The sequence below is a fragment of the Phymastichus coffea genome, unplaced genomic scaffold, assembly GCF_024137745.1.
Source record: "Phymastichus coffea isolate CEN01 unplaced genomic scaffold, Cenicafe_Pcof_1.1 PCOF00016, whole genome shotgun sequence".
NCBI lineage: Eukaryota > Metazoa > Arthropoda > Insecta > Hymenoptera > Eulophidae > Phymastichus > Phymastichus coffea.
Window position 1 is genome coordinate 292010 of NW_026706827.1, and position 15083 is coordinate 307092.

At 38.4% G+C, this 15083-nt stretch overlaps 1 protein-coding gene across 4 annotated transcripts in view; it reads right to left on the minus strand.

The window, feature by feature from the left end:
- The window catches only part of LOC131675177 (collagen alpha chain CG42342), a 145646-nt gene that overhangs the window by 2017 nt on the left and 128546 nt on the right, over positions 1-15083 (minus strand). For all 4 annotated transcript variants that reach the window (XM_058954055.1, XM_058954052.1, XM_058954051.1 and 1 more), the window contains 15 exons: positions 14102-14190; positions 10066-10180; positions 9691-9779; positions 9525-9614; positions 9377-9421; positions 9266-9292; positions 9133-9180; positions 8946-9050; positions 8378-8422; positions 8202-8261; positions 1561-1587; positions 1443-1496; positions 1164-1190; positions 967-1002; positions 178-312 (listed from right to left, as the gene is read on the minus strand). In XM_058954055.1, the coding sequence (XP_058810038.1) occupies positions 178-312; positions 967-1002; positions 1164-1190; positions 1443-1496; positions 1561-1587; positions 8202-8261; positions 8378-8422; positions 8946-9050; positions 9133-9180; positions 9266-9292; positions 9377-9421; positions 9525-9614; positions 9691-9779; positions 10066-10180; positions 14102-14190 (992 nt within the window). The remainder of the gene's footprint in view (positions 1-177; positions 313-966; positions 1003-1163; positions 1191-1442; positions 1497-1560; positions 1588-8201; positions 8262-8377; positions 8423-8945; positions 9051-9132; positions 9181-9265; positions 9293-9376; positions 9422-9524; positions 9615-9690; positions 9780-10065; positions 10181-14101; positions 14191-15083) is intronic.

Consider the following 15083-nt stretch of genomic DNA (forward strand, 5'->3'; position numbering starts at 1 on the left):
ACGTTTGCAAACAATATGAAAAGTCGCGAAATCGAGAGTGAAGGAAAGAATGCGAACGAGTCACTTGGCAAAAAACGGTTAAGTGTGATTTTCTCTGACGACTTTGTAAGCGAATCCTAAAGGGTTGTTAAGAGTTGACGAATGCGTTATTAGTGATAGATGTGAGTCTAATGTTACCTGAGGTGGCCTCCAACCGCATCCTGGCAGCGGAAGACCATCAGCGCCTACTGGGCACGGTGCATCCAAACCAGGTACACCCTGTTCGCCCTTGTCGCCCTTTTCACCGCGTTTACCACGTTTACCCTGCTGCCCCTGGAATAGCGTGCAAGCCGTCATATCGCGCTTCTGCATCGAACGATTGCCATTCGGCAGGCGTTTGTACCGCTTTTACCGGTGGCCCGCACGACCCACATGAGATTGCTTTATCATAGCCGCTCTCAAACCTTTCGCCACAGTTCTGCGGCTCATTGCGAATATCAAGCGTGCCGATAAAACGATCTCACGCGAATCGTTAGATTCTTAGTTTTCGTTCGATAGACTACAGAAATTGCATGCGTAATAGGCCAAGCAAAAATCAATGGCGATAATGCAAAAAGTGTCCCGGACTAAATAAGACGTGTCCGTAAGAATGATAAGCGAATAATTGTGGAAAAATAGTAATCGTGAGATGCGTGAAAGACGATGCAGGATCACATGATTTCTCTATGTAATTCACACTTTGAGTATCGTAGTTAAATTCTACGAACTTGCAAACTCGTTACGTTTATCACGGAAACGCTAAATGTAAAATCGTCCAGTTGGAAAAGAATTAGCGATTCGTTAATGTGGTGGCAGCATATAACAATATAAGGATCGTCTTTTGTCAGTGCTGCGTCGTTCATGCTAATCAATAAGTTATTTACACCTTTGTTAAACATATGAATATCCAACCCCATTGATTTGCTCATCTGGACAGGTGATACTTACGGGTTCGCCTTTAGCTCCTCTTTCACCCTTCGGACCCTGTAACGAGTGTCGCAGAATATTGTTTTCTCATGAGTATTCTCAAAGTCAAAAGTTGGCGAGAAAGTATTAAGAATAAAAGGCCTATGTGGTTTATTTTAATGTCATGCAGATTTCTGACTGATTAATTACGCAAAAAGTAGTTATTTTAGGATTTATACCTCACTACCCGGAATCCCATCAGTACCCTAAAAATACGAAGCAACCTTTGTTACATGGACATTAGTTAAGTTTGTTTAAGTTTGTCGCAATACGTCATTTACCGACAAAATTATGTTTCTTTACACTTATTTGTCATGGACAGTGTATTAGAATTATTCATTACACTAGCAAGCTCAGTTAGTGAGATTAAGTCTGCATGTTGCATAAATTTCAAATGATATAAGTTTGTCAGTAGATTGCCCGTAACGGTATGTACAAGTGGTAAGTAGATTACGTACGGGCAGTCCTGTTTCTCCTCGTTCTCCCTTTGTGCCAGGCTCTCCCTGAGCTCCCTGAAATAAGTCACTTTTGTTGCTCACGTTGTTTCGACAACTAAATTGCAACTTTGCTTCTTACCTTCATTCCGTCAAGTCCAGGTGGGCCCTGAAAAGTAAAGGAAAATCAAATGAAAATTGACGCACCAATAAGAACTAGTAAGAAAAGACTAGTCAGAGCAATGATTAATAATATCATTATTGGAAAATGCACAACCAACTGATAGATATGATGCAATATTATTTTACAGGTGATTATAGCAAAAACAGTATAATAGATCGGTAGGTTTCACACAACTCTAACAAGACGCGTAAGTCGTCTTTTTACCAGCTATTATAGGCATGATTTTCGCAGCCGAGCAAGTACAACTTGATATTTGAAAACACACACGCACACGCACACGCACACACGTACCAAATATCAATGGCAGACTCAAGATGATAGACCAAATAAGTTTGACACTACTGAATGTAGAATGACTTCAAGTATTTACTGAGAGCGATGATACAGTCACGTGAGACGCAATTCTACAATGCAATTGATACCCAATGAGTGAGTGCGACATTTAGGTAAATGATTTTTTAAGATGGCAGAAGAAAAACACGACACTATCTAATTCATTTTAGTAACGGTGCATCTTTAATTTTAACGAAATTTAGAATAAAGAAGGCATTCGAGCATGGCATTAATATTATTAGTAGTGCAACAGCTTGTATCAGTTTATCGGGCTATTTGACCATTTGTCCTTCAATAAATTACTATCGATTAAAGAATTTTTCATCGTAGATAAGCTCTCTCCTTCTTTGGCTATTGTATCGTCAAAATTAAATGTCTATCGAAAAGTACTTTACAGTGAAATTAAAGAAAGAATTGAGAAGTAGTGATATTAGTACAAGATAAGCGAAAGATTTCATAAAATCCCAACATACATGACTTTACAACTTTAAGTTTTTTTGACAAGTGCGTAACTACTATTTATCACAAGTAGAAAGAAATGTTTCACCTGGAAAATGAAGTGAACCAGCAAAATCCTATACATATTTACCTAATGTCTCTTTCTTTTTTTTTTTTTTTTTTTCGTTTTACATTAAGAGGAGACTGCTGTGCGTATAAGCTCCAAGTTGCATTGCACGATTGTGGTGACGTATGGTCGCAGCAAATCAACACGTATGAACCATTGTTTATCGTTTTTTTTTTTTCTATCGAATGCCGTTATTTGATAGAATAATATACAAAATCAATACTAAATCAATTGGTATTGTTAAATAATAAAAGAAATACAAAACGTAACCTGTTAGGTAGTTTGTCCAAGGTTGGCGCATACTTGAAAAAACAAAATGCAAAGCAGTTATAATATATATAACTCACTACTAGAAAGGCTAAAAAGAAAAGAAATGATATAAAAATAAAAAAAAATGGAAAAACACAGTTTGAGGTAAGCGTTAATAAAGGTAAGTCGTAAAAAGCAATAAGGCCTTAGGCACATGCACATTCTGTTTATTAATCAGGACATCTTTTTGAAACAAATGTTTGTGAATGGCCATTCGACGTATTCACTGTTTGTTTTCAACGACGACGAAAGATATCGCTGGTTTGCTTCGCAGAGTTGGAGCGCTTACCGATCCTCTATTTAATTGTGAATATTGTTTAATCAACAAACATAGGTTACACTTCGTATGTCTCATCGTTCGAAGATCATAACACCCTGGTGTCTCGGGGCGATTCACTTTATCCTCTTCTTCTCTTCATCTTTTACTTTGATTAACATTAAGCTCTTAATGCTATATATATTCTACAGCGATGAAGAAATTTGATTATATTTGACGCTTAGGTTCTGTATTTTACAAGTTCAGGGCATTAAACCCAGATGATGACATCGAGTATTTTTCGCAAATCACGCTTTCTCTTTATCTTTATCAACTTATTTCTAATCTAGTCATCTGAGTACTTAACTTACAGTCAACATTAGAGAGTCGCGCACAAGATCTTGGTTTCTTTCTTTAGTACCTCGTTTTCATATGTACAAGCAAAGTATACTGCAGGAGTACTGTGATCATAGCCGCAAACAACTTTTTCTACTATTTATACTTTTTCATTGTGTTTTCGATCACAAAAAAATAAATTACCTTTCGTTAATTATTTTACTTTAAGCCACACTGCACTGACAAGATATCTTTCTTCAATTACTGGTATGAATGAATTTATTATACAAATGTAATCAGTTCATATGAGATTTATCACGGTTTGGCGGTTTAGTAATCAATCCCGGCAGAATCAACTGAGTATTTAAGTTTTCCTTTCAACAATAGTTCTAAATGAGCAAGTTCAATCAATTGTTTTAATCTTGTTTTAACCTCCAAATCTCTAGTGCGGTATTGGAAATTATTATTATACAAATTATGTTTATAAAATCAATCGATTTCGATGAATATTTTGTCCATAAGAACTGCGTGTTCTTCTTTTGTAAATTTAATCAACTTAATTTTTTTAATTTCGTACGAACAAGATTTATCCTCTTTGCAAAAATCAATAAATAATCGGAAAAAATATACAACGGACATTAAATTAAAATTGCATCATTATACAGCTGAATCAGCTCTATTTTCATATTTGTTAAAATATTATTTTACTTTTGTTTTTTCGTTCTGAGATCTGAATGTGCAATACAGAAAATATCTTGTTCGACAACATGTTTTTACATGGAGCAAAGCACACATAATTTGATACAGATGTATGGTTAAAGACAATAGTGCTATTTATTTTGCCACGAATATAATATAAATTTCAGTTCTTTCAGTACACGATAATATATGTCTGCTAAAAAATTTTGTCCGTACCATTGAAACCGAATTTTTAGACCTAATTTTATAAATTTCTATATCAAAATATTATGATCATTCAAAATTTTTTCAATTAATTTTGAGATTTTCCCATAATTTTCATAAAGTGTATAATTTGGTTCTATAAATTATGAAGATACCTTTCACTACAAAAGTTACTCGACGAATTTTTCTAGACAAACATAATTATTCGTGTTCATTAGATATTTTCATATTTATTTTCTTATTAAAAATTATAAAAAGTGAATGAAAGAATTATTTTTAACGTCACATAAAAGGCGTTTAATTATTGACATTGTATTCATATTTTTTTACAAAAGTATTCAATTGATAGTTATTTAAAAATACGATTATCAGGAAGTAGAAGAGCAATTGAAAATAAAGTATTGGTAATTATAAATATTAGATAAAAAATTTAGATATTATACAGGAATAGACACTGTTTTAAGTTCAATCTTGTTAATACAAAAATGTCAAACAAATAATACAAAGTTATAAATATTATATTATATATATTATAATATAATATTATAAATAAATATTATATCTATATTAAATAAAAAAATATTTTTTGATAAAAAAATTACTAAAAAGAATATTGTATAAACTTAAATAATCGAATATCAATTGTAAATATGGACGTTACTATTAAGAATATTTTCAAAAGTTTTTTTTATGTAGTTGGAAGTCACAATCATCTAAGTTGATAGGAATTACATTGTATATTATATTGATATCGTGCTTGTTTAGAAGCATTTCAAAATATATTTTAAATTTAGGCGCACATATAAAAATCGCTGCATTTCTTTATTTACGCATTCAGTTGAATAAGCAAAACTCAAGCTTAATAGTTGCAATGTATTTTTCAAAAACATTTAAATGGCAGTTGAACTCACTCTTAGACATTCAGTACAAACTTATGTAAACTTAAAAAAACGAAATTAACTTTGATATCACCAATAAGCTTGAGTTTAACGTGAAGCTTCTGATCTTTATCATTCTTTTGGATTTTATAAATTATTCTTCAAAGAAAGTATGATCGGTATTTTTTTTCTATACTTATTATAAACATATCGCTAGTACTGTTCCCCATAAACTTAGGTACTTTTGGAATACCATTATTATTCTACAGAGATCGGCGTGTTCTTTTATCAAATAAAGTCTCATTTTTTTAAAGGATTTGACGATGAATTTTTTTTCATTCATCGAAAGTATAGAGGCGAATGCAAATCGATTAAACAATTATGACGTAATTTCTTTCGGAATATCAGAAGCAACAGATTTTGTTTCAATAATCTATAAATAATTGCAAATTACTCGTCAAAAGTTGTCGAGTAAGAATCGTCACATGTGCTTTCGTTCAAGTTTTAAAATCTGATAACATTGTCTTCTTGCGAATCGTCAATTCGCATTTCACTGCGATTACTCTAAAAATAAATACAATTATTCCAAATGGTACAGTACTATTATTTTTTCTAATCAATATTTTGTTAATACTTTATTTGCTAGACGTAAGTAAAATTGTAAAATTAGTGAAACATAAATAATTTTTTAGTTCGAATATATTAAAAACAGTTATACGTAATCTTAAATTGATTATATTATTCTCATAGATTAATTTTGCGTATATATAAAAAATAGCAATAACTTAATTAATATATTAAATTTTATTTCATTAATAATTCGAATGAACTTTGCTTCGATTCTCAATATTGAGAATATGATATATCGTTGCTTTTATAACAAATATTGAAAATTTATTTACAATCATTTTCAATTCTATTTAACGTTAGATTTAACAAGGAGATTCATTGCAAAATTTTTAAAAACGTATTTGTATGGCTTCAAAGTCGCGTTAGTAAATTATGTTATACGGTATTTTGTACATGAAATTACAAACGACGTAGAGCACGTAAATTGTTAGAGTTGTAAAATACAATAAATATTGGGAATTTCCAAATGAAATTCAAGCGAACTGCTTTAAATGATGGATCTTGTAAAAAGTTGTTAGAATAATACAATTGTGAAATGGATAAAAATAAAAAATGAGAAAATACACTGTATTGCCCCGCGAGCCGAGGCACGCCGATTTCTGCAGATGTTCCATGAAACTGGCGCGGCTTATACACTTATACGATTATTGATTCCGTGACAAAATATATCTGGCGCATTCATGTTTTTCTGGGGTACTATTTTTTCACCAAGTTAATAGCATAGATTACAGAGAGAAAATGCTCTCAATAAACACGTGCTTATGAGAATAGGCTCAAGACGCATTTTGACAATCAGGTCCTTTGCGTCTCTCCGCAAAGTCCCAGCTGGTCTGCGTTAGATAGGTTATTGTCGCTTATCTTTGTAGTACCTATCCCATGTTAGTCGTTAGTCGGATCATCACCACGCGCCAACCTGTTTTTAAGCCGATTATTAATAAAAGATTGAATTTATTATAGCATTTTATAATTCATTCATTGGAGCGCGTCATCAATGCCAATTTCATCCTTTCAATTAATAATCAATAGCGGCGTAGACCAAATCCTTTGGAACAATTTTCTTCGTTATATACTTTGAATAATAAATTCCAGTGTTTGTAAAACTATGTTAAACAGATAGTAAGTAATGCCTTTTCTCAATATTTTATATCAAAAACTTCAATGCAATTACATATATTAATATTGTCCAGTGCTGTTTTCGTTATTCATGCAATGTCTGCAATTGTGAAGGAGTTTTGATTAGCTACCAAAAGCGTATTAATGGCCCATCATTTATTACAATTCGAACATATTTGGTTAACAAATAATAGAATTGTGCCAAAGTAGAACTGCATCTGTTATTTTTCAGCAGTATGAGAAATTTTTATCGCTCCATTATTAAAAGTATATAACGAAAAAACAAATAACTACACCAGAAGTAAAACTAATAATTGACTATTAATTATTAGAAGCGATTAAAAGTTTAATTTTAAAAATTTTCAAATAGCTATATTTGTTTTTTGTATCTGTTTTTCAGATTACATCGATTTTAAACTGCAAATGTTGTAAAGAGCTGAAAAAATTTGGCATCGAGACATGGCTCTTCAATTTTAGATTAAGCTATTAAACCATTATACGTTATAGCAAAGTGAGCCGTTATTTGTAAGTTTTTGCAATAGCATAACAGCAGTGCGATTTGTGTCATATTCGCTTTATAAGATAAAACGATCCATTATTTTACTGCAAGGAAAGATCTTTTATTTCTGTACATAAAGTCTTTGTTCAACATAAATATTTAACATGAAATAAACAAAAAGGTCTTTCAATATATTTAAACTAGAAACAAGCGAAACATCGAAAAAATATGCTACAGTCGAAACGTTACCGAATCTTAAGTGAAAAAGAACGAATTATCAGAACTAAGACTTTCTTAGCGCGTACGATAAAAAACTTGATAATGATTGTAAATGAAATTCTAAGTGTACGTCGGTTACACAAAACGATTAAAACAAATCATTGTTCTATAAGGATGTAGCTCTTTTTACATAATTTATAAAATTATACAAATCTTACAACTCGTGGAACTTTCAGCAATTATTTACAGTTGAAAATTCAAGACTGCTCTTTTACAATTGAGGACTTTGATATTTTGGTGAAAATAAACATTACTACAGTGAATGTCAACTAGATTTGAATATAACAACCACGTCGACAGTTGCTGCAATTCAAGTATTTTTTCGAATGTATGTTGAATAATTCTCGTTTTCAAATAACAAGTTCGTTAGATTGGATAAAAGATCCGTGATTGCACGACATTGAACACGAATTTTAACAAATTTTGAGCAGTTCAGTGGGGATCCCACAGGTTCAGTGAGAATGGTGCGTTTTAGAAGCTAGAAATCCTCGATCTTACCATGGCGCCTGGTTTTCCTTCTACTGGCCTCCCGGATTCTCCTCGTAGTCCCATCGGCCCCTGCAATTAACATATAACAAATTTAGAAAGTGTCATAGTTACATTGCGGCTCCACAGAAATTTTTACGCATATAAAATGTAAAGAAACGCATCAAGTTAGATATAATTATACGTACGGGCAGTCCCATTGGGCCAGGGTCGCCTTTCGAACCCTTCTCACCCTGTAATTCAAGAAATTAGTGATTAGACGGAGAACTCGAAATGAAGAGGCAGAAGCCTACTTCTGTGGCATCTATTATTATTGAACGCTAGAAGCAGCAATTTCGCTAAGTTTCCTTTTGAGAAAAACGGATGTGATTCGTTCTTCATGGCAATCGATGGGCGCTGTAGAGCCGAGTACTTCTGGCAAAGTTATGACATTATTTTCGAGTTGTCGACGCAAACATCGATAAAATTGAACCGCTCGCTCGCGGCGCGCGCGTTCGGCAAAGTTTTCGAGTGTGCGCGGCTGGTAGTAGAGCTGACACGCGGCCCTTAGCGGCGGCTGCTGCTGGGAGCGACGACGTGACTTTTTACAACTACGGCTAGCAATTTTTTTAATGAGAAAACTTGTGGCGCCCAAGTGGGTTCACCGAGTTGAAACCGATCGCGAGAATGACTCTGCAGAATATTTTCAATTACAGCGGGGTAGTCTGACTTTCGATTATGTCTACGGACAGAAGAAAAAGCATCACGATTACTGACAGGATCACCCTTGGCGCCATCGTGTCCCCGGTCACCCTTGATGCCTGGCGGGCCCTGTAGTCCTGGCGATCCCGTTGGTCCTGGGGGCCCCGGAGGTCCCATTATCTGTAAATTAGAAGCACGCCAATGATGCCTCGTTGTTTAAGGAGCTCACCGTTTTCTCTGCTATTCCAGACAAGATACTTACGTAGGAACCCGACATCTCGCCAGCGTTCACTTCGAATGTGCTGTCACCCTGAAAAGTTCAGACAAACGTTTCTCAGCAAACGCCTCCTCGCAACTTGTTAGATCGATATTTCTTCCGACGATCAGTGTCTTACCTGTCTTCGCCTGAGCTTTTTGTACTTCTGCATTTTCAATTCATGCAACAATCAACGCAACATTACTCATCAATGGATACGAGGATAATTAATTTTAGAAATTCAACATACCGATTCGCCTTTGTCACCTTTATCGCCCTTCTGTCCAGGATAGCCCTATACGGATGTTTTTCAAGTATTTAAGTTTTCATTGCAATTTGTCGGTACGCGACTGAAAATGCCATTTAAAAAAAAAATGTCGCGAGCGCTCAGTACGTACTGGTGGGCCAGGTAAACCAGGAGGACCCATGAGTCCTGGAGGTCCAATGTCACCATAGTCTCCCTTTTCTCCTTTCGGTCCCGAAAGTCCCTGTATTCATCGAGTAGGATATATCGTAACGATTGCTAATCGAAAGCAAAGCGAAGCTGTGGGAAGGTGAACTTACGGGTAAGCCAGGGGGTCCCTGGATGCCAGGTTCTCCACTGACCCCGTCGCCACCGGGTAAACCTTGTATGCCTTGGTCTCCCTTCGCTCCTAAAATCAAAACAAGAGATTATCAATTTCAAGGGCCAAGGCAGTGAATGTAAAGGCAATCTGATTATGGGTTAAGAATGTAGGTTAATTTCTCCGACAGCTGCCAGAATAACCTGCAAATGACAACGATGTTGCATCGTATACAAGTAAATCGAGAATGACGCGCTTGCAGCTGAAAGTTGATCGACAGATAAGTCGCCTGTCGCAGTTATATATGGCAATGTATGTGTGTGCATAATGCCCCCGCAGCCATCACCACGCGAACGGACGGTCGAATAGTCTCTACCTTGTGGGCCGCGCTCGCCTTTAGGACCGTGATGTCCTCGTTCGCCGGGCTCACCCTTCGGGCCCCTCAACAGATTTGTCGCCGTCAACAGGCTGGCCTCCCGGCCTCGGTCACCCTGCGAACCAAGGCTTTCGCATTGTCACACCACTTCCGGCCGTAAACCACTTCGATGACTTCTTTTACTCGCTTGCGTTGGGGATTTTCAGTTTGGAAGTCTGTGCTTGTGAAGAGGAACAGCGTGGATAGGAGAGAGACTACGTAGTGTACACTTTTTCAAATACGTTCAAACTACTCAATCGAAACATCGATAACGTTGATTTCCCGAACGCATACGTAGAATAATAAAAGCTTCCTTTTCGATGCAAATTGCAAATTATTAATTATTTGCCAGAGAATCCTTCAGAATTCATAAACTTTTATGTTTCCATGTATTGCTTTAAAAATATCATCAAATCAAATAATAACTTACGAAACATTCTAGTTGAAAGTAAAAAAAAAAATTAGGAAAACAAAAACAGAAATTTGCATGAACAACTTTGCAAATCAAATGAAATCTACATAAAAATAGCTATCAGAGTGCATAATACTAAAGTACACTATATTACGTACATCAAATGATTATATTGATAAAATCGTGCACACCCTCTCCATAGAGATAAGTGGTATAAAAATCTATTAGTTGGTAGAGAAACGCTTCGATAATAATAAGAAAAAATTAATACGTGTTAAAAAAAAAAAAAAAAAAAAAGACGTGAGGCTGTAAAACGTTGAAACAATACACATTGATAAAAAACAAAACATGAGAAATACAGCTGCGCTCGCCAATCGCAACGACAGTGAGAATGAAAAATTGAAAATCAGCGAGTACAGTTGCGCAAGATATAGGTGATTATTATTGGTGGTGAAGAAGAAAATACTTACGTGCAGAGAAGCGAAGTGAGCGCTCGGAGCTGCCGAAAGGCAGCGAGCGCACCGGTCAGTTGGCGATACATATTAGTAATTAGTTGGATTCGGGCTTCGACTTAATGCTTGCGCTGCGCGCGCATCTATAGAGCAGATTGCCGCGTTGTTGTCTACAGTGGTGCGCAAGTGGGTCTTATAGGTGTTATTTGCTACATAAACACAAATTAGTTACCAAGCTACGCCGTAACGCTTATGTACAGAGAGTGAGAGAGTCGCCCGAGGATTACAACTCTCCCCGTCCCCCTGCCTCCCCCCCTCTCTCTTGGCGAACTTGAAACTTGTTACATGGCTACAAAAGCTGCGTATGTATCGCTACTCTGTGTACAGCCTACGTTGCTCGATATGTTCGCGTGAATCCGAGCCGCACTCGCGTGAAAAGCTTCCTTCCTTGTGCAACGATTGTTATGACCGTTAGAAACGAGGCGTTTCCTTTGTTTTCAAGCGGCCTGGGCTCGCGGCGACTGATGCGCGCACTCGGAATCACGTGTGAGAGCATCACAAGAGAGAGACAGAGAGAGAGAGAGAGAGAGAGAGAGAGAGAGAGAGAGAGAGAGACAGAGACAGAGAGAGGAGGAAAAAAACTGAAAGCCGCGCTCGGAAAGAAGTCGCAAGTGAAACGAGAAATCGAGAGACAACCAGAGTGGGGAGGGCAAAGAAAAGAAGAGATAAAAAGAGCGAAAGATCTCTCTGTCCACTTTGCGGCCAGAGAGATATCCTGCTTTTGTCGTCCGTGATTAATCGCTCGTGATTTTAATGATCGCATCTCCACGGCAGAGAGCGAGGGGAGACTTTACTTTGTCTCTCTCGCGGAATAAAAGATATTTCCAGATATCTCTGGCTTCCCTTGATAAATGTATGCATTTATTTGTTCGTTGCCATAGCTTTATTGAGAAAAACATGTAGCCGTAAGGTGTAGCGATCGTTAGAAACGAGCTTGTCCGAGTGGAAGCAAAGAATAGGGTTGTACCGCGCTTCTTTCCACGCGCCAAGCTTCCGTTGGTTAATTCAACTGTCGCAGCTGGTTAAACAATACTTACGCGCAGTGTTACAGACAGAGGCTGCAGCTAGTAGTACTACGGAGTGATTATTGCGGCTTGTTGTTACTTTATTGCCTATATGCGGCCAAACTGTGAGAGAGAACTGAGAGAGACTGTCAGAAAAACACAATGTTTTATGTGGTTTGCACTGTATACACGCACACAGACGCCAAATGGCTTAGCAAAGCCCAACTATCGTGTTCACACCGGCGAATATTTCCATCGGATATATATCCATTTGCGCTCCTAGTCGGTCTATGTTTGCCTTTCTATTTGCACAGATATGTATGTTTTAATCATGAAAATGTAGCGATAACGGACGAATGGTACGTGTTATTTGCTGCCACCAACGTTTCAAATCTCTCTCTTTGAGAGCTTTTACTGTCTACAATAGTTTTAGCACTTTGTTTTCTCCGTTGCGTCTTTTTCTTGTGGCTCCTTTACGTGCTATCGCATATGCATATTCATGGCTGCGTCATTCGTACACGCGTGCAACAGACAGGTAAATGCATGCCAGAGCATCGCGAGGTTTTAGGCGTTTTTTTGCTCGCAACGGATGTTCTGTCCCCTTTAGCAAACTGCGATTTTCCAGGCGATGATGTAAACAAAAGAGGCATCAAACCACATACACGCAAACGTCGAGAGGCGAGAAAAGGAGCGTGAGAGAGAAATAAGCGCTGAAGATGAAAGAGGAAAAAATTGCTTTCGTTCCGGCACAGTGGGCTCGGAGAAAGAGCGGAGATGCAGGCGTCGCGAGCAGCAAACGCGGGACAGATGAAGATTAAGTGTCGCGGAAAGCCAGCAGCAGCGGACAAGAAAGAACGGATAAAGTTAAGGCATAGACAGAGAGAGTATAAAATCGAATGTCCGAGCGTGTCGAATCTCGTACGGACACATGTGTCTTACGTGTGTTCCCCCGTTTCACACCTTTGTTCGCTCTGACTACTATTCTGCGACGGCGACGTGTGCGCCTCATTCCAATCGCTTCGCAGCCCGCGCCAAAAGGAAAGAGTGCTGCACTCGGTGCAAGCGTGCGTTTTCAATCTGCTGGTGCTGTTCGGGTACGCTACCGCGGAATTAAAAGCGGAATCGAACGAAATAGAGGCAGAGAGAGAGAGAGAGAGAGAGCGAGGGAGTGCGATTGCATTTGATTTCGCAGCACATCTGTTTCTTCCGGCCGGAATCGCGATCGAAAGCACGAGCATCCTACGTAGGTATGACGTTATCTCGCTCTCGGTCATTGTATACTACTCTACTGCGTCACTTTTTTTTGCATTTGTGTTTTCTCTTTTTCTACGGATACTTATTTTATCATCTTGATATTGATCTTATCCAGTTGATCCACTTTTTCAATCGTCGCCGCGTTTATAGTTCGTAAAGATACTATCGGAAAAATCGTCCCAGTTCATTTCCACATAAATTCGCATTTAGTAGCTGTTAGTTGTAGAATAATGTATATGGGGATTAGTAGCAGTCGCATATAGTTGTAAGTATGCAGCACGCGCACTAACTACTACGCAGTTTAATTTCCAATTACTCGTGCAAAATTCATGCAGCATGCATACACATATTACACTATACGTACAGTGTACACGGGAAAGAGAGAGTGAGAGAGAGAGAGAGAGAGAGAGAGAGAGAGGCAGAGGACGGGGAGGAAGGAGAATTTAGGCGAGGAGTATGATAGGAGTGCAATGCTTGGCAAGAGAATTTGAATTCCTTTGGTAACGCGAAGAGGTATATTTGAAATTCAGCGCGACTTGTAGAAAAATTGAAAGAAATAAGGAGGAGGAAAAAGTTACAACTCGGCAGTTCGTAAAGATGCTGGTGAGGCGAAACTCGGATTAAAATCAAGTGGGAAAGTAAGGCGCGATCGATCGATTTTTTTTCTCACTTTTGTTCGAGGCTCTAACGTTATTTCTTTGTTTAGCGAGGAGCGTAACGAAAGAGGAAAGGCGAAGAAAAGATCGGGAGTAAGCGAGGAATGGATCGGAGATCGTTGTGTAGCGCCGGCCGGAGGAGGTGGCGGTTGCGCTTACCTTCTTGCCCTGCTTGCCGCGCTGGCCTCGCTCGCCGGGCGGACCGGGTGGTCCAGCCGGACCGATGTCGCCCTTCTCACCCTGAGTTCCTGCATATCACCGCACATCAACAATACGTTCGATTCTCGCGGTAACGAGTCGCTTTGTCATTCGTAATTCTCCGATGCGCTTGTTAGTCCGAGTCGGACTTGTTTGCAGTACAATTTTAGTTTGTCGCGAATGTCGGAAAAGTAGTTTCATATTAATTGTCAACTGGCCGTAAGCGAAGATATATAGACCTACGTAAAGTCGGTTTGACTATTTGATTTGAGGAAGATGAAATTGAGTGGCATCACTTGGCCTGCTCGTAAAAAAGGTACTTGAATGTTTATTAAACGAGCGGAGAAAAACTCGAAGGTCGTATTAGAGCGAGCTTATTGTCGAGGACGAGATGTAGTTGTGTAATTGTGTAAAAAGCTTATTACCAAAGAATAAATCTTGGCAACGGGGATAAAGAGTAAATGGCAAAAGCCGTCGTAAAACTAGCGGCAAAGGTCTAATCTAGCGAAATGAGTGGAAGGAAAAGATGGAGTTGACGCGAGACATAAAAAGGCAAGAGGCTGAGCCGAGCCGAGGTGGAAACGAAGGCAGCAACGAGCTGCGGTTGTGGTTTCCGTGGGCGTAAGAGCCATAACTGGGCGGAGAGGCTGCGCGAAGCGACTTCACGGAATCGCAATCGCTGCAGCTGTGTCGCGCGGATAGTTTTCCTCCGGCGTCCACCGGCGTTCGCCCCGCGCGAGCCGAGAATCTTTTATGAGCTAGCTGGGGCAAGGACTGTTTCGAAAGCGAGCGCGCGAGCTTGCGGACTTTATTTCCGCCACGGGCGGCCAATCCATCAGGCTACCGGGCGACGCTCGCTCCGCGCGATATATGTCGCTGTCGCTGTTTTTCAATCTTTCACCGGGGCCACGCGAGCGCGCTCGTCGATTCATCGACTCCGCCG